At 42.6% G+C, this 26,328-nt stretch overlaps 1 protein-coding gene and 4 non-coding genes across 5 annotated transcripts; all 5 read right to left on the bottom strand.

Annotated features, from left to right (window-relative positions):
* Positions 1-997: 997 nt before the first annotated feature.
* Positions 998-24,314, bottom strand: NOP58 (NOP58 ribonucleoprotein). The gene is made up of 15 exons (XM_064434063.1): positions 24,164-24,314; positions 22,084-22,160; positions 20,341-20,393; positions 18,432-18,556; positions 17,299-17,435; positions 16,070-16,134; positions 14,649-14,783; positions 13,634-13,779; positions 12,558-12,684; positions 11,756-11,919; positions 10,903-11,037; positions 9,652-9,713; positions 7,001-7,134; positions 2,017-2,138; positions 998-1,327 (listed from the first exon to the last, which is right to left on the bottom strand). Exons 1-15 carry the CDS (start codon positions 24,206-24,208, stop codon positions 1,271-1,273), a joined length of 1,584 nt encoding a protein of 527 aa, XP_064290133.1. The 5' UTR covers positions 24,209-24,314; the 3' UTR covers positions 998-1,270.
* On the bottom strand, positions 12,305-12,390 carry LOC135309486 (small nucleolar RNA SNORD11). The gene has a single exon (XR_010369741.1). It is a non-coding gene; the product is annotated as a small nucleolar RNA SNORD11 (small nucleolar RNA).
* LOC135309487 (small nucleolar RNA SNORD11B) lies at positions 13,451-13,534 on the bottom strand. Its single transcript, XR_010369742.1, has one exon. It is a non-coding gene; the product is annotated as a small nucleolar RNA SNORD11B (small nucleolar RNA).
* LOC135309490 (small nucleolar RNA SNORD70) lies at positions 15,392-15,479 on the bottom strand. Its single transcript, XR_010369746.1, has one exon. It is a non-coding gene; the product is annotated as a small nucleolar RNA SNORD70 (small nucleolar RNA).
* LOC135309489 (small nucleolar RNA SNORD70) lies at positions 19,991-20,079 on the bottom strand. The gene has a single exon (XR_010369745.1). It is a non-coding gene; the product is annotated as a small nucleolar RNA SNORD70 (small nucleolar RNA).
* Positions 24,315-26,328: the final 2,014 nt, after the last annotated feature.

Raw genomic sequence — 26,328 nt, 5'->3', positions numbered from 1 at the left:
CTCAATCAGAGCAGCTAAACTCACTGCAGCCTTCCTAAAGGGAAAAAAAAGCAGTTCACATTCTTGATACTGGTAGAACAGTGCATTAGTAACTTGCTACCAATCTTGTCAGGGATCCACTTGCTCTTACAGGCCATGGGCAGTTCAGTACCACAGAGCTGCTCAGTAAGCAGCTCCAGTACTCCAGAGAAAAACACCAGCTACACTGGCTGCAGTTACCAAAGGTTACTCAGCTGAAGAAGCTCCTTTTTGTTCAGGTAATACACTACCACTACACAGGAGGGGAAAAAAAATCTTCATAACAATTAATAAACTGAGTGCTAAGTACAGTTAAAAAAAAGTTTCCTTTTGCACCATAAGAGCTTTAGAGTATTGATCACATGATGCTACTTCAGTGCATCTGTATTCCCACAAGAATGGCAGAATTAGCAAATGGCTGATTTCTGCTACTAATAAAACACTTGTCTTTTCTGCTTCATTATCAGATAGCTGAAGTAATTTTGCCTTGGGTTTGGCTTGGTTGGGATTTGGGGTTTTTTTCCTTGGATTTTTGTTTGTTACTTTCAAGGGTTTGTTTGGTTCTTGTTTTGTTTTTAAATCAAGTGAGGGAAATTGCTACAATCACCATGAAGCAATTTCAAAGCTACCTCACATTTGTTCAAAACATGCATCTGAATTTTGTTAGCCAGTGCAGCAAAACCAAAACATTTGGAAGATACTTAAAAAAGGCTTTAACAAGAGAACTACAGTGCAGACTCAGTAACACACCTCAACTATTCAAAGCACCTTTGATATCATACACAGATATTTGTATCCAATCTATGGAAAATTTAAGGATATTACAACCTTTAAAATCTTTAAGAGAATAAACTGCAACAGAACATTTACACATTTAGAACTTTAGAACTGATTAGTAATTTAAAACAATACATCTCAGAAATAGTCCTAATAATGGCTAGAAAAAACAGCAAACAAGTTAAAAGAGAGAGGCATAAAATCTCCATAAAAATGTTTTTATTCCTCATCAGTGGAGACTGGTTGTGCAAAGAGGATCTATTGTGAGCTTTTAAACAAAAGAAACCAGTAATCCTCCTAGTTATCAAGAGACACCAGGGTATCCTGTTCCAGGGAGAAGACAGCTATCAAATCCATCTCCTTGCCCTCCTGCAACACAGGGAAGTTAGTTTTCAGCAAGAGGCTAAACAAATTATGTTAAGAAATGCTACTCCAAAGCAGCTGTCCAAGGGCCAGTGTTTTCCCCTGTTCCACATCAGTCTTCAACCTCATCTTTCATTTTCTTTTTTTTCTTCTTCTTTTTCTCTGTATTCTGCAAACAAACAAATGTTGCCATGAACAAAGCATAATGGAAGAGCAAAGCAACACGTGTAGCTAGGCAACAGGGCTCCCAGCAAAGCAGCACCCTGCTGCCACGCTCAGCAGAGCACAGCCCAAGCCATGTCCCCCTCAGCTGCTGAGTGCACTGCCTGCTCACAGGGCCAGGGAGGCTGTGCCATGCTGCCACAGCTCAGTCCTCAGGCCTGCAGCTGACATACACAAAGAGCACAAAATTAAACCCTCTGTTAGGAACAGGACTTTAGAACTGAGCAAAAAGCTGGGTTTGGTCCCATCTGCTCGACTGTTGCTAGAAGGTATCAAATCAGCAGGTACAGCCTCTGCTCCCTGCAAGTCCCAAAGTGGAGACGGATGCCTGTGCATTGGCACCAAGGGACACTCTTCCCACTAGAAAAGAGGCAAAGAGGGGGAAGACTGGAGCTGGAGGTGGGCAGAGGACAGGAGGAGAATGGAGGCATTGCAACCACAAACTTTCCAGATCTTATTTTGTAATGCAAATCTTCTTGGACATTACAGTGACGGATATCACAAAAAGTTACTAGAGCAAAACTATTTGCATGCCATGGATTATACATACAAGAATTTCTCCCAACCCCTCACACTACACTCTATGTTTGGGAGAGAACTTTCCCAGAAAGGATCAGGTAGCTGTGCAATTCTCACCTCAGTTACAGGGCTGGTGGGGAGTTCCTCACTCAGTACCATCTCTTCTTCAGCTTGCTTTTCCTTATCCTTTTTCTTTTTCTTCTTTTTGACAGGTTCACCATCTTCTACAGCTGTCCCTTCTGTACCACAGAAAGGACAAAAAGAGAAGGCAAGTTGTCAGTTATTAAGAGTGCAAAGGGAAAAACTGCAAGATGTGAGAGGATGCAATGACTCCTATTTCCCTTCTGCATTAGCTCACCTGCAGAACTACTCCCTGCTATAATCAAAATATACAATTACTTCAGACACGAGTTCCAGCGTTCAGGCAGCACTATTCACATCTCCTGGTGAATCCACAGCATGCTATTCCTCTATGCTGCTCCCAGAGTTTAAAACAAGCGGGCATGTCTTCCTTTGTTTGCCAAATTACCTTCAAGTACTTCATCGGAAAAGCAAATGTCCAGGTTTTTTGGACAAAATGGCAAGTATTTTTACCACCCACACAGGAGCAGCAAAAGTACTCTAAATGTCCCCTTAAAAATACATTTAGCCAGCAGTAAGCTTGTTCACAACTGATTTCTCCATCATGATGTTGGCAATTTGTTAAGAAGCAGACCAGTTTTCTTTACTGTTTAAACTGGCAAACACAAAAGATCTCATGCAACTTCAAGCATTTAATGCAGAAACACTTTCCTATCCTGGACAACAGGAATTATTTATAATATTATTTATATAAGCTGAGAGGAATGTCAACCCAGGGAAAGATTTACTAATGACCTTACAGTTACTTTTCAGAACAATTCATCAACAGCTGCCCTATCTAATCACAGTGGTAATGGAACTGTGATTTACCACTCACTTCCTAGAATACATCCCACAGTCTTAGGAATCTCGAGGTAAAGAAACCAAGCAGAAATCATTACCAAGCTGACAGCCTATGCAGCAGCCAGGCTGTTACTGGAGCACACCCAAGTTAAATTTGCACAGCTGAGTCAGTGCTGGATACCAAGTTTCACACAGTACCCATGACTAAGTTCATAATATAGCTGTCCTTCAGTAGCTACAAAATTGATGCTGAAACCAGTGGTGTTTGTGGTATGTATAGCTAGCTGCTACTGGAGGTACACCTCAAGACGTCATTTTCTCACCATATGTCCCCCAGGAAAGAATCAATTTAATTTTCAAGAACACTCACTCACCACTTACAAAAGAAACAAGTTCAATTTTAAAAAAAAAGACCCAAACCACACAACCTCCTAACATCTTGATTGTACTTTGTCACAAGTTCAGCTCCTCAAGCCAGAAGAAGGATTATATGAGTCAAAAATAACACTTCAAACTCTGCCTCTAACATTAGCTTTAGATAAAAAAAGTTGGCTTCAAGGTAAAAAATTTCTAGGCATGTCTACAGAAGAATACAGCCAACACATGCAGTTTTCTGACATTAAAAAACATACCAGAAGCAAAACAGCAAAAGATTCTAGATAAAAAAATCCGGTAAATATAACTTCAAGTGGATTTTGCCATACACAAAATTCACAGAGAACAGTGTGTGAGCATAAGGCATTCAAAGCAGGTATAAAAATAAGTGTCCTCACCTCCCTATGTATGACATGGGAAATTAAAAGTAGCTGAAAAATAAGCATAAACTACATTAAAGCCACACTGTATAACAGGAGCATACACATTGTATTTTGCTATGCTACATGTTTTTACTCAGATGGATTGGTAAAACATGCAATTCCAAGAAAAATGTTGGGTGGTAACCTTGAAAAAAAATAATTTCTTGTTATTACCCTAGATGCCATCAAGTCTGAGACACCAGGCAGTGTCACAATTTACAGTGCAGATGATGGTGCACTGGGTGCTCACAGGCACTGTCACTTCTCACAGCAAGGAGTGCCCTTCCTGGAGATTTCAGCTGCTGCCTTCTAGCAAAGCTCATCACAAGACTTCACATATTTGTACCTAGCAGAATGAGGATAAAGGCTCCAGGGGTGCTGGTCTTTCCCTCTAGGTGCAATACTTCCAAGTCAATCAAGGCCAGTGGGAGTTTCTTTGTGATAAACAGCAACTGACAAGAAAACCAATAGCTCTGACTGGGGCACAGAGGCACAGAAAGCAGCAGCCTCAAGAGCAGTTTGACTGATGGCCCTGGGAGTGATGAACATCACCAGCAGTGGTTCCACTCACCATTTTTGTCTAAGCTTTTACACAGAAGCCTGATGTCCTGATGTACCCTCCCTCCTTCAGACAATGCTCCACGTGTACAGAATGAAGTCACACTGCCTATCAGTAAAGAACACCCTGTCAAGCTGTTGTATCTTGCAGGGTTCACTCCATTAACACCCTTAACTGAAGATATTTCTCTTTTCAAGAGATACCTTCCCAAGTCACTAACTTTAGCATATCCTGATGCTAAATGCAAGCTGAAGGCTTCCCTGGGGACACTGGCTAGCCCTGCTGGTGGTATGCATTCTGTTTGGCCACATCCGACTTCAGAGACCACAGTCACAGAAACACCTGCCCTATTTCCCTTCACCAACATGAAAACAGGTTTTAACAGACAGCTCCTGAAGTGGATTATAACTTGTTTCAGGCACTAATCCTTCCACCTGGTTTCCTGACAGGTATAAAAGGCGTGTGTTTTGAAGTCACACCTCAACCCTCAACCCCCTGCCAGCTCCCACTCAAAGTACTGCCATTCATGCACCCCAAACTGAGAGAGAAAACACCTCACATCTCATCTTGCAGTAACATTCACGCTTCAGGCTGGTATAATGCAAAATACTGACCCTTGTTACAAGATATTAAAAGCAATGGTTTGACCAAAACTTTTCAGTGGCAGCTTCCCAGCTCCTTCCTGTCCTTTACCTTCTTCTTGTAATACAAGCCCAACAAAAATTTTTAGTAGAAGAATGCCTTTTTTTCTGGGACTACTTTTCCCACTACCCCCATTTTTTATTCAGCTGCACAAACAGCACGGGGAAGGAGGAGGCAGGACTTCTTTCACAACACACTGTCTGGATGTGTTATCTCTGACCAGGCAAAAGCTGAATAGAGCACTGCAGCAAAAAACAACAGAGCCAAGAACAGCAGACATTAAAGGCTCACATACATATTCAAGTGGACATGTAACATAAATCTTAATGCTGGGATGTACTCTGCACCCTTCTGTGTATTATGTGACCTGCTGAGCTCCTCAGCCTTCTAGGACCACCAAGCCCCCACTAGCACACTGTGCAATCAGAGAAATCATGCTGGAAAACAGCAAGGCTATGGCTTGTCTAAGAGGTGTTGGAGAAATCCATGTACCCATGCTGGGTGCTCAAATATAATTTGCAAACATTAAACAATGCTATTTTCAAAGGTACAAGAGGACAGGCTGAAGGGATTAATTCTGCATAGAGGTGACATAAATAAACTCTCTGGAAACATTTATTCTACAGTCTGAAGCAACTGGCATAGTTGTCACTAATGCCCAGGTAGTCAAATAAAATAACCCAGTTGATAGAAAGAACTGGGAAAAGTAGGAGCTATTAACCACATATTTGAAGAGTTACCCATCTTTTAAGGAAGAAAAGCAACACATCTGAAGCCTGTACTTCAGTTTTGGGCAAATTTGAAAAACAAGCAGCAAAACAGCACAGATTTCAGCAGTCCACAAGTATTCTGGACACTACTTCCAGCTCAATGATATCTGCTAAGCTCCACCCAATCCCCAACTCTGGAAATAAAGTAAATGAAGCAAACATAAGCAGGTTTGTGAATAAAAGCACCAACCATTGAATAATATAACTAATAACTGAAATATCCTCCTCAAACTATAAAAGAGGAGGCTGGAAAGCAATGTAATATTTCACCTGCAATGAGCTCCAGCCTGTGAGATGCCAACACTTGCTTTGATAATGCAAGGGAAGCCCAAGGGAACAGTTCTGGCTGTAGCAGGGGAAGTTGGTTCCAAAGCAGTCACTGTGAGAACACCCACAGTCTCCAAAAGCAAATGGGCAAAGTTCAAGCCTCCAAAGTACTCATGTCCTTTGCTCATTATTTTAAGTATAAGAGAACAAGGTGGAGCACAGATCCCAGCTTTACAGCACAAAGGGTTCTCCTTCCCTCCAGTGTAACTTTACTTCTCAGCTATGTTTAGAGTCCTGCAAGTTGCTCCCTCCATGAACACATGGACTAAGTGGTGTCTGGAATGATCACACCTCCCATCACCTGAGCATGAAGAGGCATTGAACCAGGATTTCCACACTCTGATCCCCTAGACCAGAGCAGCAGAGATGGCAGAAAGGGAAGGCTCTGACAGCCCTCACCTGCTGCAGCTGGCAAAACATGTGAGTAGTTTGTGCCCAGATTTGGCTCTGGATCTCACAGAAGTGACTTCAGTCATCTTTTTTTTCCCCATTTTTTCCCCTCTCAAGTTACACATTGGTGAGAATAGAATGTTTCTTAGAAGGAACCACAATGTTGATTATTTTGCAGTCGCAGTTCAAAATCTTTCTTGCCACAGTAACCTATCAGAGAAGGAAAGAACAACTGTGGACATAGTTCAGTTTTAGCTCCCCAGAGAATAACAATTGTTCATGTATTACGTAAATTCAGATGGAAATTTCCAAGTGTCATTTCACATCAAATTCTGACCTTTTTATATGTTGAGAAATGCCAGAAAACACTTCTACACAGAATAAAATAGTATTCTTGATAGAAAATAGGGCAAGTTCTGGTTTTACAGAGAGCAGCTTTTCTGTCTTCAAGATACTAAATACAAACCTGCTGAGCAAGAAATTCTGCAAGAAAATGAGTAGAATTTTGTTTTTAAATGTTCTTATACATTTACAACTGCTTGTACATTGACTGCAGTCTGGTGTCAGTCACTTTTTAAAACACACTGCCATTCTCAAGGAGAATACCCAGGTACTGTGGCTGGCTGGAACTGCTAAGCCCAACTGCACAATGCAAATGGTGATATGGCAGCAGCACAGGTACAGCAACCAACCTTTCATCTCTGCTTTGAACTTCTTTGCTTTCACTGCAACCTCTGTGTCTTGTTCATCCACCTCCTGAATTTTGCGCTTCTTGGAAACCACAGGAAGTGTTGAGTCACCAGAGGGGTCAAACACTTTTACTTCACTGTAATGAAGAAAAAAGTCAGTTTATGTATTAAGAAGAGCAAACCTTCAGGGAAGACCCCGCAGTTGAACATAAACTTTCCAAGGCAACCTACCAAGAATATTTGAAATCAATCTTGCTCAGCTAACAAAGCATCTACAGGTAGTGAGGCCCTCCCTCCAACACACAGTGCCTTTATCAGTAATCATGACTAGGGAAGAGATACCCCACAAAGTACAACTGTCTGATCTGAAAAGAAAACACCAGTTAACTAAGAGTTTGATCCTGATTTATACCTGTTCAAGGCTCCACAGAGCACTTGAATTAGCCATTACATTGATTTCTCTGATGCTGAAAGCCTATCCAGCATAGCCATATGTCACAGCTCCCCACCATTTGGTGTATCATTGTATTATATTTGGTATATTACCCCATAATTGTACCCTAGGGGTAATAATAAACACACACACACAAAGCATTAGAAGTAGCTTTACTTCTGCTTTTACTACACTGCCTCTCCACCATTAGAAGACAAACTCACAAGGCAGGGTAATGTTATGGCTCATTGCTGTAGCACCTGTATCACTGAATTTATGTGATAATATAATATCTGTGTCTGAAACTGCCTCTTCTCAGTTATTGCATGCTCATTTGTTCAGTTCCAAACTCCTCCACAGGCTGTAGGGAACCAGCCACCCTGAAATCCAGTTGTCTTTAATTGGAACTTGTAATGGGCAACTGAATCATCGAACAGAAATGAAGCAGTTTTCTTATTCAGAACAGAATTCCTGCTGAAGAAAGAAGAAGTTTCAAAACACTAAGTCTAAAATATTTTGTTCCCAGACACATAACGGACATCTGAACTTTTCTAAAATAATCTGAAGATGCCTTGCACAGGTTATAAAAGCAACTGAAGCTGAGTAACTGAGCTGGGAAGCATGTGGGAATGCCAGCAGACAGTACCATCAGCTCATCCTCTACACATGGCAAATTATTTTTATGGGTATTAACACTGAATATTGATTTAAAGAAATTGATTATGCAGCCTTTTGCAAAAGGTGGTTCTGCTTCAGATAAACCCAAGTGAGTGCTCACTGGCTTCCTTGTCATTATCATAATACTGCTAATTAAAAACAAAACAAAACCAAAAACCGGAAACAAAATCCCAAACCCATAAATAAGACAAATACAGCATCTCTTGCATCTTTTTTGGAAAGCATACAGAACTGTTTCACTTGAATCTCATCTCTAAAAACTAACTTGCATTTAACTTCTGATACATTACTTTAATTTAGCTAATTCATACAAAATCCATGGTTCCATACAAGACTAAGATTCTTGCCCATCTCCTTAAAACACTATTTTAGCCTTTCTAACATGCCCATGCAGCAGTACTGCCATTTTTGTACTACAAGGACAATTTGACAAGTACTGAATTAGTTTCCCTTTTAGGTAGCTAGACTATGCCAAACAGCCAGGAATTATCTTCAGATTCTCCCCAAGCCTAGACATGTTTGCAAAGCATGTCTAACAGCAGAAACATGTCCTGGCAGGAGTTCCTGATTCCTCATTTCCAGAGGTCAAACCTCAGCATCTATGTTGTCTCTTTAACAACCTCCTCCCTCAGCTCCTGCCTCCTGCCACGCCCTGATGCTTCATTTACTGACTGACACTGCCTGCAAAAGCTGCTCCAGAAATCACAGCCGTCACTACGCTTGGAAATGCCTGGCATATGGAAATAGAAGTTACAGCTAGACTCCAGAAAGATGTTTGGGGGCTGCAGATGGGTGCAACAGTGCTGATTTTTCCTCACAGAATGAGCACTGAAACCTGATTTTGCTGAGCTCTTGCTCTCTCTCCACCAAAGGCTCAGCAAAATAAGCAGGGCAAGCTAAGCAAGAAGCCTGCAACCAAATTAAGCAATAAACCCAGATGTCACAGCACAGACTAATAATACCTTGTTCAAATCCTCAGATGTTCAGCTGCCCCAGTTGCAATTTACAGTGTCACTCTGGGCACCAGAAACTGTTCTAACAGTGTCCAGAGTACAAAACCACCTTATCTATTGTTTAACACATGTTACTTATTACATGCAAGACTTAAATAAGGAGATGAAGATTTGCTCAGAACAAGTGGTGTCTAGTTTTTTTCCTGTTTTTAAGAATAAGATGCTTAAGTAGGTCTCTAGGACAGCTTCCATGTCAAAGAAATTAATTCAAACTCTGATTTTCTCCAATTTATTTGGAGAAAATTTTGAATTTTAATAAATAAAGCTGCTATACATTAACACCCTGCTTTTTGGGGGGCTGCTGGTAGCACTTAAAGTACTTGCTATCTGATGATGTCAATAATTTACTATTAGAAAATCTGGAAAAAGGAAATTCTTATTACTGACAGAACTTATTATCAATGTTTAAATGGCACAGAAAATGCTTTCTGGATCTTAGGTCAACCCAACCCACAACCAAAAAGCTTTTCAGAAATAAAAACATAGAGAGTTATTTTTACTCAACCAAGCTGAAAGGAAAAACTATTCACCTCTTGTTTTGATACTTGTCTGTCTTGGCCAAGGCTTTTCCAGTGCCACTTATTCTTCTTATCTACAAGAAAAATTCAGATATGAAAAACAAATTACTCATAAGGAAAAGAATTCACAACACAAGTTATTCAGCTCTTGAAATGGAAAGAAAGACATGTATCATGGGTCAAGCTCTTGTGTACTTGCATTAGCTTTACATCTGAGTGTAGAGCAGTGACAGGGAGGGTAACTGAGGTGAAGAAGGCTGAGGTGAGAATGGCCTTCCTAATGCTGCTCTTCAAGGGCCCAATTCCAGGAAGGGACATCTACTACTGGATCAAATATACAACAGCAACATGACATAATATTGTACCTCCAAATTCCCAAAAGCAGCTCAAATTTGTGCACTTTTTTCCTTTGGCAAGAATAACTGCAAGTCAGGACAGGTATCACCCTATAGCTGGCATAGAGCCACCCTTAAAGCCACAACACAGGCTCCAAACTAAATTAAATGTGTACTTGTCAGGTGACTGGTTTGTGTTTTGGTGTTAACACGTTGCCTTTGTTCTGATGGGAAGTTTCACCTTCCATGGAGAGTGGGCAGGTTTTTCTGGACTGTTCTTTTCTGTTCTAGTGATGCCAGTAGTAGAGTAGTGGCATCAGATCTAGCTTGGAAGGCTGAACCTAGCTGTCATTCACAAGATCACATGCAGCAGCTGCCTAAAAGAGGAAAGGGTCTCTGTGTTCTCCCAGCACCCTGTGCTGATGGCAACATGGAACAGCAGGTGTGGAGAGCCAGGATATGCATCAGGTGGTAGGAGGGCAATGCAGCAATTTGCAGAATAACATCTTGCTTTAGCTACAGAGAAAACTCCCCAAGCACCACCAGATTCTGTCCAGATTCTAGGAACCAGGGTGGAAAAAATATTGACACAAATACTCCTTCTAAGGTAAAGAGAAAGAAACTATGAAATAATAAGCCTATCCTTGGAATTCATAGAGATGTAGGGAATGTAAAGGTATAATCTTAATAATCTTGGTCACTATCAAGATTCTTCAGTATAAAGCAAATAAAGACAACCCTGTAAACAAGAACAGCTGACACACAAATGCCTGCAGCCAACTTACACACCTGGCCACTGCAGCAAAAGCTGGGAAAAACTACAGGGTAAGAGTGATATGCTACTGAGAGAGAAGAGTCAAAATGCAGTGTCAGGAAATCACACCCTGAACAAGAATGACAGCTTCATGCAGCTCTCTGCAAGACTTACCCCTCTCTCTTCCAGAAGCCTCAGTCTCGTCTCTACTTTTAGTCTGTTCTCAGCTCCCATTTCAGCACTGGTGTTCTCTCCCAGGGCATCGTAACGAATAGTCAAGGCAGTCTTTGCTGCCAGCATTCGAGAGATCTGGAAAAGCCAAAAATAATATTAAATGCTAAGACTTAACATAAGGCAATGATTCACTCTGATCTGGAAATCATACTCACATACAAAAGAACAAAGTAACCATTTACTAGTAGTGTTTAGTCCAAAAAGTAATTAGTGTCTCATTCTTTCAACACTGAAATACTGTCAATGTAACACCTTGCTTCCTTGATAACTAGAGGGAAATGTCTGAGACAGCAAGTCAGTTATACATATCCTACTCTACCCCAACGTTTAGACCAGGTTGGTCTGAGGCATAATTTCCAGCTTTCTCTACAATTCCAACACATATTCATCCACCTGCATTATGAAAGACTAAGCATTAAGACCAAGCTGTAAACAACCACTACAAAAAGAGTCCAATTTCCAAGCAACACTAAAGCCTTTAACACCTTAGTTTACTATCACATGGAAGAAAATAGTAACATACACCTTGAGAAAGCTGGTGTTACATCCTAACTCATCTGGAATACACCTGCTAGTGCTCAGGTATGTCAAACAGACAATCCTATTCCCTTTATTTGAACACGAGTGAACAATAATCAAAGATTTGTAGGACAGTGGTATTTTCCATGTCATCATAAAGCAATACAGTAAGGCAAGCCATGGGAAAGCCTCACTGTGAAGCTCAAGCCATCATGAAGCTCAAGATATTAATGCCTTGAAAAAAGCCAAGCCAGTAAAGAACTATGTAACTTACCTTTCCTTTATTTTTGGCATTGCTCTGTCCCACCAGGGAGGCATGATAGATAAGGCCAAACTTAGGTGTGTCCCTTTTAGTCTTCAGTGCTCTGAAGAGTGCCTTCTCAGCACCCAGTAACTGAACTGTAGAAGCTGGATGTTTTGCCAGATTCAGGAGGGAACCTAAAAAGAGGTGACAGAGCAAGAGTAATTTGTCAGAAAAGCAGCTAGGCTAGATTCCTGCTTCTGATTAGTGTAAGAAGCTCAGATCTATCTGTTTTCATGTGAGCTGTTTCCCATTTGTTTCCTGAAGGACAGGTAAACCATTTCAGTCTCTCATGTCTCAACTGTCTTGGTTTGAGCATCAGGAAAGAAGTCTGACTCAATAAAACATATTCCACTGGAATAATGCCTACTCCTGACAGTCTGACAGCAAGAACATTTCATCACAGAACTGCAGCACAGATAACTGAAATAAGGCTGCTATCTTGAGCCAGTCTGACTATAAATACTCAGTGTTGGTTTTTTACCTCAGAAGTGACTGAACTATCAGCAGGAGGCTCAGTAAGTGTCTCAGAAGAGGTAGTGACTTAAGTTGCCCTCATATTCCAAAAAGAATTCAGGCCAACTGAGAACTCTGTCATCATAGACTACTACCAAGCTCCTGCTGGTATTCTCAAGATTCCTGAAGTGCTGCATTCACCCCATTTACCACGATATGTTCACCAGGCCTTACATAATGCTTTTAGCTCACCAGCTCCTTGGAGAAAACCTCTGACGAGGTCACCTAAGACTTATTTATGTTGATCACTGTAACCCACCTGCATGAGCAATGAGCCTTGCTCCCACTAGCTCTCCCACCATGACAGTGAGATTGGGAGCAATGGCCATCATTCTGTTCTTCAGGTAGTCATAGAGCTGCGTCCGATACTCAGAGATTTCAATCACCTGGCACAGACAGAGTTTGGTTACAGGAGTCAGTATCAGCCGACCAAAAAATAGTAAGAGATAAATATACTGACACAAGGAAGTGCTGAGAATTCCAATGTAGGAGACTGACAAATTGCAAAATGCAAACAGCCAAGAGCCAGAGCTGCGGAAAGCTTTAGACAGGGCGTATTCCCAGAGCAGAGCTACATCCACAAAGTATATTGTGAACATCTGTTCTGCTTATTCCCTTATGCAACTTATTTTCTCAGCAAAACGCCTGATAAAGGAGCTAACAACATGCCAAAGACAGAGAAGCAGAACAAAAATACTTAGTAAGGACATTTTCTTTAGGACAAAACCCTGAACATATTTTTACATAAATCTTTGCCACCATTCTCTTGAAATGGGATACATGCTCTTTACTTGTTTCATTCAATTATACCCAATTTGAATGCACATAAAAAAGCAGCCTGGTCTAGACCAGGAACTCCTAACCCTGCTGCTCCTGGTAAAGTCACAAAGAGATCCAACTGGCACAACTGAAGTCAGAGGGTGTTTTTTCACATGCAGCCCAGATGAGAATAGAGTAGACCTCCTAAATCTTTTGGGGCTTCAGTGGTCCATTTTTAACCCAGGGTTTATCACCCAGCTTCCACAGTGACAGATTAAAAAGAGGCTATACAATGCTATTATCTCAAATACTTGAAAGTACAATGATAGCAAAATTCCTCCCAAAAATAAGACTGCCACTTTCAGAAGGCCTTGTGCTGATATCAACAGCCTGAGATGGCTCAGATGAGGTAGTGACTGTGCACCCTCATGTCTGAACATCAGGAAAGCAACAACATAGGAATCATCACTGCCATCACAAGAGTTAGCACTGCCCTGGGAAAAGCTCTCCTTGGCACAAGTGGCTCTGAAACAGCTGAAATAAGAGTCCTACTCCTATCCATTCATGTGTACATACCTGATCACAGAGATGGATTATGTTGTTTATATCTTCTTCAGATACTTCTGTCCCCATGGAAATCTCAGCGGCAGCCTTCACATCCTCCTCAATCTCTTCTGGTAGGATGTCAGAAACATCAGAGGAAGCAAAATTGCTTCTGTCTCCTGTGGGGGACAGATGAAAGCATGTTTGTGCTGGGGGTGAGATGAACTAGTAAAAAAAGCACAGAAACAGATGAAGATAAAAGGCCAAAATAAAAACAGTGAGTCAAGTCTGCCATCACACTATTCCGCATTCCTAAAATGTATGTCAGTGCTCTGACTTTGTGCTCATACCAACTAGGAATGGTTGGAAACATTAAATTTGAAATTAGAAAAAAACCCAGAAAACCCATCCTGCATACTTCACCTTTTCAGTAGCCAGTTGCTGTAAAATTTTCATTGACAATATTAGAAGAATAGAATTCCAGGAAGCAGCCACTTACCACTAACCAAATCCATTTAATTGTTTCTACAACTGGGGGGAAAAAAGCTCCCTTAAAACCACAAGTCTCTCTCTAGACTGCAAACTTCAGTATTACAAAAAACCAACCAAGCAAAAAAATAAATCAATATAATGCACATGAACCCAAGAGGTGAGGCAAGTGTCCAAAATATGGCAGTCATTCTTCCTGCTCTTACAAGTAATTGTAGTAGCTGCTCTCTTCAAGAACATTCAGAAACAGGCAACACTTCTCTTTACATCAGTTTTTTAGGAGCTCATTTCCAAACTGGTCTGCTGACTAATTATGATCCTAAGATGTGCTGGTGGTCCATGAAGGACTGGTTGGTGATGTGGCATTAGCTTTGACTTAAGTTTCCAAATGGCAAATTGCACCAAGATCCAGATGCAAACATACCCTCCTGTATGTACCATGTACCCTGCTGCTGAAGGCAGCACCGCTCGGGGCGATGAGCAGTGAGTGGGTGTCACACCAGTGCCACTCACGCTGTGCCCACTGCCAGGGCCAGGCTCTGCTGTCCTCTCCACTCACCGACTTTCCGCACGCATTTACAGTACGTCAGGTTGTCCGTGATGATTTTGCCCAGCTCAGGGAAGTGCCAGCCGTACCACTCCCGACAGCGCATGATGTAGTTATTCAGCTCTTTGTCCAAGTCATCAAGAAGCGCTAAAAGAAAGGAGGACTGAGTTCTTTTTCTAAAAGGACAACCTAAAAATGTGGCACTCTCAAACCAACCAATTTAAATAGTGTAAAGAGAGAATACCTGAAGTATTTTGCTCTGTAAATATTGGATTAAACCAAACTGCAGTACACTAGAAGTCTTCACTTTTCAGAGAACTGCATAATATCAGGCAGAAATGTTAGAATTCCCATGAGTGTGGCCTCAAAGTTTTATCACTGGGACCATTTTGGACAAACTCCCTAACAGCTGCAAAGCACACTCCCCTAGAAGGAGTGAAGCAGCCAGTTCTCCTTCCTCTTAGTTAGCCAAAGTGCTACACACAAGGTTGATGTAAAATCTAGGCATCCTATTAAATTTGAGGAAAAAGTGTTTTACTGGTAACTAATTTATCTTGTATTTCATTACTTGATTTAAAAGAGCAAGCCTTTTAGTTGCTGTTGTAATATAAATATACCAAATTCAAAACCAACGGGCTCACCATTTACTAGATATGACAAGTAACCAGATTTATAGTTTATTAGAGCACCTACAGTATATATTGCTAGAGAGCCCTGAGGCTAAAATATTTCCTGCTAATGCAATACCAACATTCCCATCTGTTGTCTCAGTGGTAGTGACGAAGGAACTGAATTACATCATTAATTTCAGTTTAACTATGTTTCATCATTGGCAACAGTCTGGGAATTAATATTCCAAATAGGATTCCTCACCACTGCTTCAAAGCAAACGTGCAGATTACTACGTGTGTCTCTTCAAGGAAAAATGAGGAATGGGCTTTCCTAGCTGCTTTAACAACTTCAGTCTGTTTTCCATTCAGGAAGCAAGGAGACAAAATGCAGCATTACACACTGCAATGTGATTTACACACCTAATGTAGGAGTCTATTTCTACATTGCCCTCTATGCAAGACGCCACCTAAATGACGGGTCAGAAAATGCTACCCTGTGGGGCCCATTCTCACAGCACCACTCAGAAGGGAGGCATGTTGGGAAGGAAAGCCCTTAGAGGACTGAACTAACACTGCCTGTAGTTCAGCTGATTTCTATGCTAAGAAAAAGTGCACACCAGTTTATGGTATCACCCTAGAAATGTTCCTGCTTGTGGAAAGCCCTGTTGAGGAAACACACTTTAAACCTAGATGAGCATCAGTGCCCAATTTACTAAGACATCCTAGGAAGAAATTGACAGCACTACTTCTCTTTAGCCAATGTAAAGAAATCAGCTATCCTAAGCCAAATCCATTAATAATTTAAGCTTTAAATATACTTACAAATTGCCTGGATAATCATGGTATCTACTTTGTCTGGGCTGAATTTCAGCTTGTATCGGGAAAGGCTGAGGAGACAGAAATACAGTTTCATCAGCATTCTGACATCCTGTTGCAGAATATGCCCCCCTGTTCCTTTTTAACATGAACACAGTTGTTCACAAGTCCATTGAAACCAAGCTCAGTTCTGTGCCACTGACTGCTCTCAGCTGTGGCCAGAAGCCACTGACACAAGCTTCACAACAGCCCTGACAAGTGTCCCTCCCACCACTGTCACCAGGGTGAAAGTGAAGGTTATTTGTACCACCTGCTGCAGACTGAACATGAGTGCTGTGGCAGGAAATTAACTGGCTCTTGGTTTTTCTGCTTGGTTCCCCACAAAATGTATTTGTCAACAGCACTTCCAGTTGGGCAGCAGCTGGAAGCAATCCACAAAACTGCAGCTCCCTAGCAGCAAATACCAGCAACACTAATGTGAAGTAACAAAAGAAACTTCCTGGAACAGATTTTCACTGTCTGAGAAAGCCCATTACCATCTGGCTTTAATGTTATGTTAACAATTTCTATATGCTACAGTGAAAGACACTTGGTATCAATGAGGATTTGCATCTTAAAAGTCCTTTTTCAATATTAATGCCCATTTTCTAAGCAAGCCCACTTTTAAGGAATTGGCTACAGCAAAGCATTTCTCTAACTTCCCAATGGCTTGTGACAGGACAAGCTCATGTCAGAATATGGATTAAAATGTTACTCGCTAATGGATGCTTGATCCCTTGGTGATCCAACAACTTTGTATTTAACTACTACTCCATTAAATCTAAAAAGCAGCAAGAACAAGGAGGGAAGAACAACCCTGCCTGTGATATTAGCATTATCTATGATATGGGTATTAATTGTAGCACAAATCATCAAATTGTGGTCTCCACCTTGTCTCTTAGTGGCAATGGAGCTTTAAATGACTCCCTTGACTGCTCCAGACACATTCCAGAAGTATATCCTGAAGTATGAGAAAAGGAAAGCTACCAGCTTCCACTTTGGGTGAAGAAGCCTTTCCCTAAAGGGTGGGTGCAAACTGAAAGCCCTTCCTTTGTAAAACAAGGTTTCAGATACAGAAGTATCTTGACTTACAGAGTATGAGACCATGCCACATACTCAGGAACACTTCAAGCAGCACAGCACAGCCAGGGACACAGAGGTGGGGCAGACAGGATGAAACAGTTGTAGGAACTGACCTGTGTGCCAGACCCAGGCACATAGCTGCCATCTCTCGAGAAGGAAGGCCTGTTATGAGCCCTTCAATCTGGGAGCGAATTCCTCTCATCAGCTCTGTAACCATTGGGCTGTGTATACAACTCAAATTCAGCTTCTCCTGCAGTGTGGAAATCAATGGTCTAAAGTCAGGCACAACACAACATTCCTCTGAAGTCCTTCTTCCAGCAGCCTTACATCATTTTAACTGGTTTTCCCACTGCAATCCTGTGATCACACAAGTTTCATCCATTTTTGATGCTCAAGGTAGTGATACCCCCAGTTCCCCAAACAGTTAATATTCCACTTTGAAGAGCAGATTTATAATTAATGCTCTATCTGCTATGTAGAACATTCAATTTAATATTCAAGATTTTGAAGTTTACTACAAGCAGTTTGGTCACAGAAAGAAAATTTGGAGGTAGAGGATTAGGGGCTTTGTGTCTTTTTCAGAGAACAAGAGTGAATAATTAGTTCAAAGTCCTTGCTATTATTCACTTTAACATTAAGCCCTCATCTTGCAGCCTACACAGTCTCCTAAGGCAGCATGAGGAGGTTGTCAGAATAAATTTCAGTGGAACAGGGAGCAGTTGGACATGAGATGGGAAACTGGTATTTGACACCCAGGAGACATTGGAGAAAGCCATCCACCTTCACTGAACCTCTGGGCAGGCAAGGACCAAGGGGTGTGCACAGCTGCCTGCACACTGAGGAAGGCACAACAATGTCCACTTCCAGAAAGACAATAAATCATCACCCTACTATTGTTGCATCTGTTAGTGAGGAATATGTGTCTGCCTGGCTCAGGCTTTTTGGTTGGTTCCTCCCACCAATCTTTTTCTGGATTGGATGATTAGAAAATTAATTTTTCTACTTGCGGGGTTTCTAACCAATATTTATGAGAGAAATCAAGCAAACCTTGTGCATTCTTACCATATGAGTCACCTGTGCTCTCAAAACATCTTCCCTGTAAACATACTAGGATTAGCTATCCTCTATGCTGCAAACACAGCACTGGCAGCACAATCCATTGCTAGCAACTGCAAAATCTCTGGAATCTGACTACAGCATTTCAGTAGCATGAGACAAAAGGAAAAACAGCAAAATCAGTTATCACCTTTATAACACCTCCAAGTTTGGCATCTGCCACAGCCAACTGCTCGTGGGCATCTTTTGCCACTATCTTCTTGAGAATCTTCTTCAAGTTCTTGCTGAGCTTGCCTTCTACAAGAGCTGTGGATGCTGTATAAAACAAAAAGACCAAAGATGCTGTTTCTTTCCTCTCCTAAAACCTGTAAAAATATTACTCCTAACTTCATGTATTTATTTTAACTGTCCCCAGTAGCTCTAGTCTGAGCTGCAATACTACTTTATCATGCAATAGCTAAAACTCAAAATAGAAGAAAATTATACACATCCTCCTCTGAAGGCCTAAATGAAAAACCTTTCTCCCAGTTGCCTCTCCTTTCTCCATATGTTTTCAGTTCTATTTTTGCCCATTTTGTTTAAGGATCTCTACAAACAGTATGCCATATGCTTTAGATGCATGTTTAACATTTCCAACGGCAAAGTTATATTTTGTGTATCATTTAATTAACCAACCATTTGCCAGGTCCCTTAGGCAGCAATCATGATATCCTAAATTGAGTAGTGGCTTATTTGCATTCTCTGGTGATGATAATGTACTGTCTAAAGCCCAGGAATGATGCCAAACTGGACAGTCAGACAGACCCTTTTAATACAGCATGTAGACAGGAGAATCTTTAAAGGATGTTCTTCATTCTTAAATATTAATAGCTCTGTAAAAGCTTTACAATCCCACACAATATATTTTAAGCAAGCACTTATACAACTCTGAGGGTCAGCTCTGTGCTCCACTGAACTTCTGGGACTGATAAGTCTCCATCACAGTAACAGAGCAGCAGTTAGTGATTTTTGGTTTCCAGAACCTAATGACATGTAAAAGTAAAATCAAAGTGCTGTGCTGAGTTTCCTCTCAATCCTTCTGCAATGCAGATAATTTTCTACCCTGCAAGCTGGCCAATTATCAAGCATCTAACCCCTTGAAACAGTACATATATAGTCCTGCCTTCAAAATAAATGAGCCATAAGAAGGCTGAAGATCTGCATTTCACAGATAAACCAACTTGAAGCAAAGTAGTAGAAGGTGTTGGATGTTTTGAGGTTTTTTTAAAACAGCCTAACTATACATGAAGTGAATCCAAACCTATGCAAAAGCAACATAATCCAAAAAATATGCCACAGAGAGGAACATACAACAATTCTTTTACTTGTATCTCATGTTTGATGGTTGCATCTCCATTCTTGCTTCTTTGCTTCCTTTATAAGCTATCCCTACTGCATCAGAATATGAAGAACTGATCTTTAACTATAAATGTGACCTGGAACATTCACCTACTTAAATCATACAGCACATTCAGCAGTAATTATCACACCATTTCTGAATTATTGTCTAGAATTCTTACCATTTCTGTTCACACCAGGCCACACATCAAGCATTTAAGTGCAGAATTCGTAAAAATTATTGAATATAAGGCTTTCCATTTTGCTTAAACTCCTGAATTTGAGGAGAACACAGACTTTTCTTAAGCTGAAACAGGCACAACATGTATCCATAAAACCCAGGTGGTTGTAATAATGAATGTTCTCTAATACCTGTCTGTTGTCTCAGTGGTAGTGACGAATTGTTGACTCAAATCACTGATATTCAGCTTCAACAAGAATCCATCATTGACAACAGACAGGCTACATGTGTCAGTCACAACTTATACAGTGCTCATTTGTAAACTGCTTAAAAATATGGACTGAAGGAAAAAAATAGACTTTATTACATCTTTACTGCACTACAGATAGGTGACCTCATAACCATCAAAACCAGCTCACTTTTAAAACCCTGTAATTTAAAAGCTAAGAAAAGAAAAAGAGCATGGACACAGACAAGTAATGAGTGAACTAGTGCATGACAAAGATTTGATTTTTTGTAATAATAGTGTTAAGTCACTTACCAGCAAGTGCTTCTGTTGTGTCCTGAAATTTTTCAAAGTGTTTCAGCTTTACTCTACAGAAACAAAATAGAAGTGTGTAAACAAGTGTACATAAACCACATGCTAGAACCACTTTTTCTGCCTCTGGTACTACAGCTCCTCTCTTTTCCCTATGGCTTCAAGAGAGCAAAGATCAATATGCAGACCCCCAAAGAGGACTGAGAGCACTGAACTGGCCAATTGAGTCTGGTGTGACATTTCAGCTGGGTCCCACAATAATTACATGAAGGAAAAAAAAAGGAATTTTGATTTGGTATTTCTTGGACCAACATCACCAGAAAACCTAACCCCCCTTTTTGCTTTGTAGTTCATATTTAAAGACAGACATCATCCATTTAGATTTCAACACTGCACCCTGATTGACTGATGATAGCATCTTCCCACTCATCTTCAAAAGGAAATGTTCTGCCTCTGAGGAATGCAGAGCCTGCACAGCTCAGATTTAACATGCTTTTCAACCAAATACATCTTCAAAGACTTTAAATTTGAACTGATTCATTGCCCATGAATCCTCAAGTCCTCCCCTGTAATTAGATGTTAGAATACAAGTTCTGGGCTGAGCTTAAGACAAACAACAAAAATTTCTTTAATGCCCTAAGTGCTGACCAGAGCCAAGAATCAGATGAAGAGTGTTTAACCACACAGTGTCAGATCCTTAGGCTCAGCTTCCCTCTACCCCTCACACAGTCTGTGGTGCTGAGATATAGTTACAGTAAAGAAGTTATCTCAATCCAATAAATTCCTTGTCAGGGACAGGCATTTAACTAATCCAGCTCTGATTAACCACTGCTGGTTGTGAGTCAAGTATCAGCAAAGGAAGCAAGGTCACAGATATAGCTGAATACTTGAGTTAAGCATTTGCAGATCCAGCAAAAGCTTCAGGCTTACACTGATGCCTTTTCAGAAAGGCAAAAGAGGAATTATTTTTATCAGAGTAGAGATCCCATTAAGAGCCACATCCTGTATAACAAGTGGCCAAGACAATGTTTCCAGGATGAGATTAACCACACTACAAACAGGCAGATGTGGGATATTCTGGCCTCTGCTCTAAGTACTGTTACAGAGCAGGATAAATACAAAATGCAGAGCTTGCTCAGATGCATCCATTATAACCAAAGCTGGTTAGAAATCTTCCAATAAAAACACTAGACAGACTTGGAAGGAATCCACCATTGTCCCCAGCTTTAGGGCAATTTGCTAGAAAGGCCAGCTGGATTAGTGGATGCTGCAATCCCTGTGCAAGCCTGCAGTGGTGCTAACTCTCACCGAAGGCATGGGCAACACCGCTAGCTCTCAATTCAGTGATTTACATAGTTCCACCTGCATTAAGCTTTATTTTTCCCAAAAGAATTTCCTGTGAGCACAAAACCCTGTCATTTCACTGACACTTGCAGCATGGCAAGCTTGGATGTTCTTGTCAAAGCACCCACATCACCTTAAAATATTGTTCCATTTTTTTGCTTTGGTGACACATGGTAATGACTTCTGCTACTTAATTACACCATAAGGTATTTCCTTCACTTTGATATTCCATTGTAAGCATCTCAGAGTATCTAATTTCACATTATCATTGTTCACAGCTTTTACAACACTGAAACCCAAAAATCAGTACTTCATTCCGAACCTCAGCTGTGTGCAACTACAGGCAGCCATGACTTCCCACAAGCCCAATCCACACTGCTATCCCCACATAAAGCTGCTTACATTTTGTTTGCTTTTTCAGGAGTTTCAAATTCTTTCCACAGACTGTCAACTTCTTGAAGCTTTTTCTCATTCAGAACCTGCAGGAAAAAAAAAAAAAAAAGAAAAAAGAAAAACACCACACAACTATATTTAGTTCTTCAAGCCAGGAGACCTGAAACATTTAGAGTAGTTAACACTGTAGTTAACACTGATTGAGTCAACAAACTCAACTTCAATCATCTCTGTTTCACCATTCTCTCTCAGCAACTTTACCCTACTAATAGGCAATAGTGGAACATTTTTACTTTCCCCTGAATTACAGAAGTTCTTCAATAATGGCTGTGTCCTCCAGGACCTGGCACATTAAAGTAAAACCCTCTTCTTCTTTATTGAAACTGGGCTTGCTCCACCCCCTCTCCAGGACTCACTCATAACCACGGTGACCCAAACCCAAATTTACCACTGCTTGGGAAAAATAAAACATCTGGGAAACTTAACAGAAAGCAGTGATCCCCTAAGTTATTTTCATCAATCAGAGCTAACCCAAACAAAAAAGAAAACATCCCTGTAAAGAACAGTGGTCACCACAGCTTGGTCATCAACTGCACCAACAATTACCCAAGAGGCAGCAATGGCTTAATCCCATCTCTGTACACAGGGAACCCCCTCGGCTTTTAAACAGCTCAAGATTAACACTTACACTCTTGGAATCTACATACATTTCACAAAATGCAGAGTGCACGGCAAATTCACAGAAAACTGCTCAGGGGAATAGTCGAGATCTTTACACACTGTGTTCTTTACATCTCACTCAAAAATCTTGTGGTTTTGTCCCCATGATGCAAATGCAATGCAATTGCAATTTAACTCCGTGCAGAAATCATTCCCAGTATTATGAATTTTGCTCCCTGGCAGATTTTTAAGCCCTGGTTGAAGGAGAATGTCTTTTTTTGAGCTCAATTAGTAGCTAAGCAAATAAACCTAGCAATTAACATCCCACATGACTGTGAGGCACAGCAAAACCCTGGGGCAACTCTTCCTTTCCTCCACCAGATGATTCTTTCCTGCACTTCATTTTTCCTACACCAGGACCTACAGAATTGTTAGCCTCTATAAACAGACATGGGCACACAGAGAAAATTAAAGACACAGAAACTGCTAAAATCAAGACTGTCAGCATATAAAAATGACACGCCTGTGGGTAACTGCTGACACCTGCAGCAAACACTGCAGCACCTCTGCAGACACCTCCCTGCAGTTCTCTCTGTTTGCCCCTCCTCCTACCTTTGCTTTATGCCTAGCCTACCTTCAGAAACTGAAATATTAAAATTTATATTTAAATACTGCCTGAACTGCACGGCTTCACCCCAATGAGGAGAAAAGGTTTCAGGGCAGAAGAGTGAAATACTGTGCTCCACAAGCAGCAAGGGTGCAACTGCAATTCTGCTGCAGGCAAAGGAAACCAGAGCCTTCCTCTCTTCACACTTACACTCATGTTCACACAAGTTAAACCCTAGGACTAAGTTGGAGGGGGAAAAAAAATAAGGACGTTATGATCACACTGTGACCAAGCTAGTAAAACTGTACATGTTATGATCACACTGTGACCAAGCTAGTAAAACTGTACCTTAATCAACACCCGAGCAAGAGAAAAGCCAGAAAGGAGCACGACACTGCAGCAACTCTAGTTTAGGCTCGCTCAAAGCCCCAGGAAGCTGCAGCCCGGAGCCACCGGGTCCGGAGGCTGGCAAAGCCCTGGGCAGCTGGCCGCGTGTCCCTCGGGGAGAGCGGGAATCCTGCGGGCACGCACCCCGCGGAGCTCCGCCCGCTCCCGCACCGCGGGGCCCTGCGGGAGCACAGCTTCACACGGCATCCCGCCGGCACAGGGGAGGAAGCGAGGGCCGCAGGCCACGCTTGCAGGCTCCGAGGAGCTCCCCTTCTGCCGCCCTTCCCGGGGCCTCGCTCACAACGCGGCCCCTCGGCTCGGCTCCCACCGCCGGCCCTGCCCGCCCCGCAAGGGGCCGCACGGGGTGCGGGGGCCCTCACTCTCGCCCCCGCCCGCGTTTCCCCGTACTGCCCGCCGCAGGCGGCCCGGGCTCACCTTGAAGATGGCGTAGCCGGCGGCGGTCTCGAACAGCACCAGCATGGCTGCGGCGCGCGGGGCGCCACGTGCGCGCCGCCACCGACCCGCTCCGGCACGCGCGCGCCGCGCAGCGGAACCGGAAAGGGGAAGCGGCGGCGGCGGCAGCGGAAGAGAGAGGGGAGCGGAAGCGGCGGGGCCGCCTTCCGCCCGCGGGCCACGTGGCGGGGCCGTGCCCGCGTCCCCGGCCCGGCGCGGGTTCGAGCCTGCTGTCCGCAAAGGCGCGGGAGCCGCCGGTGCGCCCCCTGCCCTCGCTTCCCCAGGTGCCGCAGCTGGCGGCAGGGTTGGGCACCACCGTAGATAGGAAGCGGGTGTGTTCCCCGGGACTTTGTTTCCCGAGCAGTTCCCGAGGCAGGTGTGAGCGGGTGGCCCCTCGGCCGCGGTGTCGGGGTTCAGCCGGCGCTCACGGCGGGCTGCGTTCTCTGCCCGCTCCGCTCCCGCGGCCTGACCGGGAGCGAGAGAAAAGTTTATTCACGTGAAGAATTGTTGGCAGAGTGCGGTTTTGTGTGTTGAGAAGCTTCGCCGACAGACAAGCACCAAGCGCCGCTGGTGTAAAACAGGCGCTTTGAACGCCGCGTGTTTCCGCAGGCTGCTGCGGGCTCCCCGCGGCACGGGCAGGCCTGGGGGGCGAGGCAGGGCCACTGTGCCCGCTCCTGCTTCGGTGCCCGTGAGGGACAGGCTGTGGTACCCATGAGGCACAGGCTCTGGTGCCCCCTCCTGCTTTGTCCTGTCACAGCCGGGCGCGCTCAGCGCCGTGCCTCGCTGACCTACTTTGTGCCGCCGTCCTGCGGGCGGCCGAGCAGCTGCGTGCCCGCGGGAGGGACAGCGGCGGTCCTTGGCCCTGAGAAATCCCCGCTTATTTCACAGGCAGGGTTTTCTGTACTGAAGACAGGCAGAGGTTTTCCTGCCCGCAGGAAGAGCGGCTCCAAGAAACGCTTGGGTTTTGATTTCTATCAGGCATTCGTTGGTGCGTTTTATGCAACCATCCGTATGAGTCAGCACGCCTTTGTTTCCTCCATGTAAGGAGTCTGCTGGAAAGCCAACAGTGAGAGAAATCTGTGGAATTGAATAATTCTGAAGACTTTTTTTTCCTCAAAGGAAAGACTTTGGTACTTCACATTACATAACCAATTTTCTTAAAATCTCACAACCAGTAATATTGTCAAAGAAATTAGGTTCAAGGAGGTAGAGAATTTCCAGATTCTACCTAGTTTTAAAGTACTGTTTGTGGCCCTGCTGGCAGAGTAGTATTATTATGTAAGAGCTATTTCTTACTTAGCTGGCTGCCCTAGAATACTGCATCCATCCTGTTTGCTAGCACTAACCCCTCTCAGGCAAGCAAATTGGCATTATGAGATTACAGATTGTTCTTAGGTTAAAGTCTGCTTTTTAAAGAAATCTGTTTCTGATGGATTGAAGAAGCTTTGCACAGACGGTCTGTGTGGGGCACTAGCTTTGAGAAAATCTCTTACAGCTATTGGCTCCTAAACTATAGAGCAGCTTTGGAGAAATCCTTCAACAGAGGTGAACTTTATTGGCTTCAGGTGACTGAGATTAAGTGCAGATAGGGAAATAAGAGACATTATAAAACACGTGAGAATCCAGTGGGGTTATTAGGGCAAGTACCGTTGGCAGTATGTGCAAATGCAAGGTCGACTTTGGGTTTTGTAGGAAGAAGCTTGTGTAAGTATATTTGGTATTTTTAAAACAGCTTTTGTTGCTTTCTGTTTAAGTGCATTCTGTGCTGAATTTGAGCTGTTGAAAAAGAAAAATGGGAGCTTTACTGCTGTGCATCCACAGTTTTCACAGTCTCAGTGGAGATTAACTTTGAAGGTCCTGTACAAATCTAGCTTGTGTCTCGAAGAGCTGATGCATCCCCAACTGATGGAATAAGAAGGGAGTCAGGGAAGGTGGTGCTGCTGTTAGTGTGTATGCTGGCCAGCACATTCTGACCCTGTGTCTTGATGGCTATGTCTGTGGATAGGTAACTGCATTCTGACTCATCTGAGTGTTGGCTTTATTATGGCATTACTTGAAAAGACTGGGTTTGTGCCAGAGTCTGAGACTTTGGCCTTAGTACATTAAGGCTCTGTTTTCAAAAAAACCCCTTTAGAATTTATAAAAAG

Source organism: Passer domesticus, chromosome 10, assembly GCF_036417665.1.
Source record: "Passer domesticus isolate bPasDom1 chromosome 10, bPasDom1.hap1, whole genome shotgun sequence".
NCBI classification, from domain to species: Eukaryota; Metazoa; Chordata; class Aves; order Passeriformes; family Passeridae; genus Passer; species Passer domesticus.
Note: the sequence above shows the minus strand (reverse complement) of the source record. Positions and strands in the feature narration are given on the sequence as shown.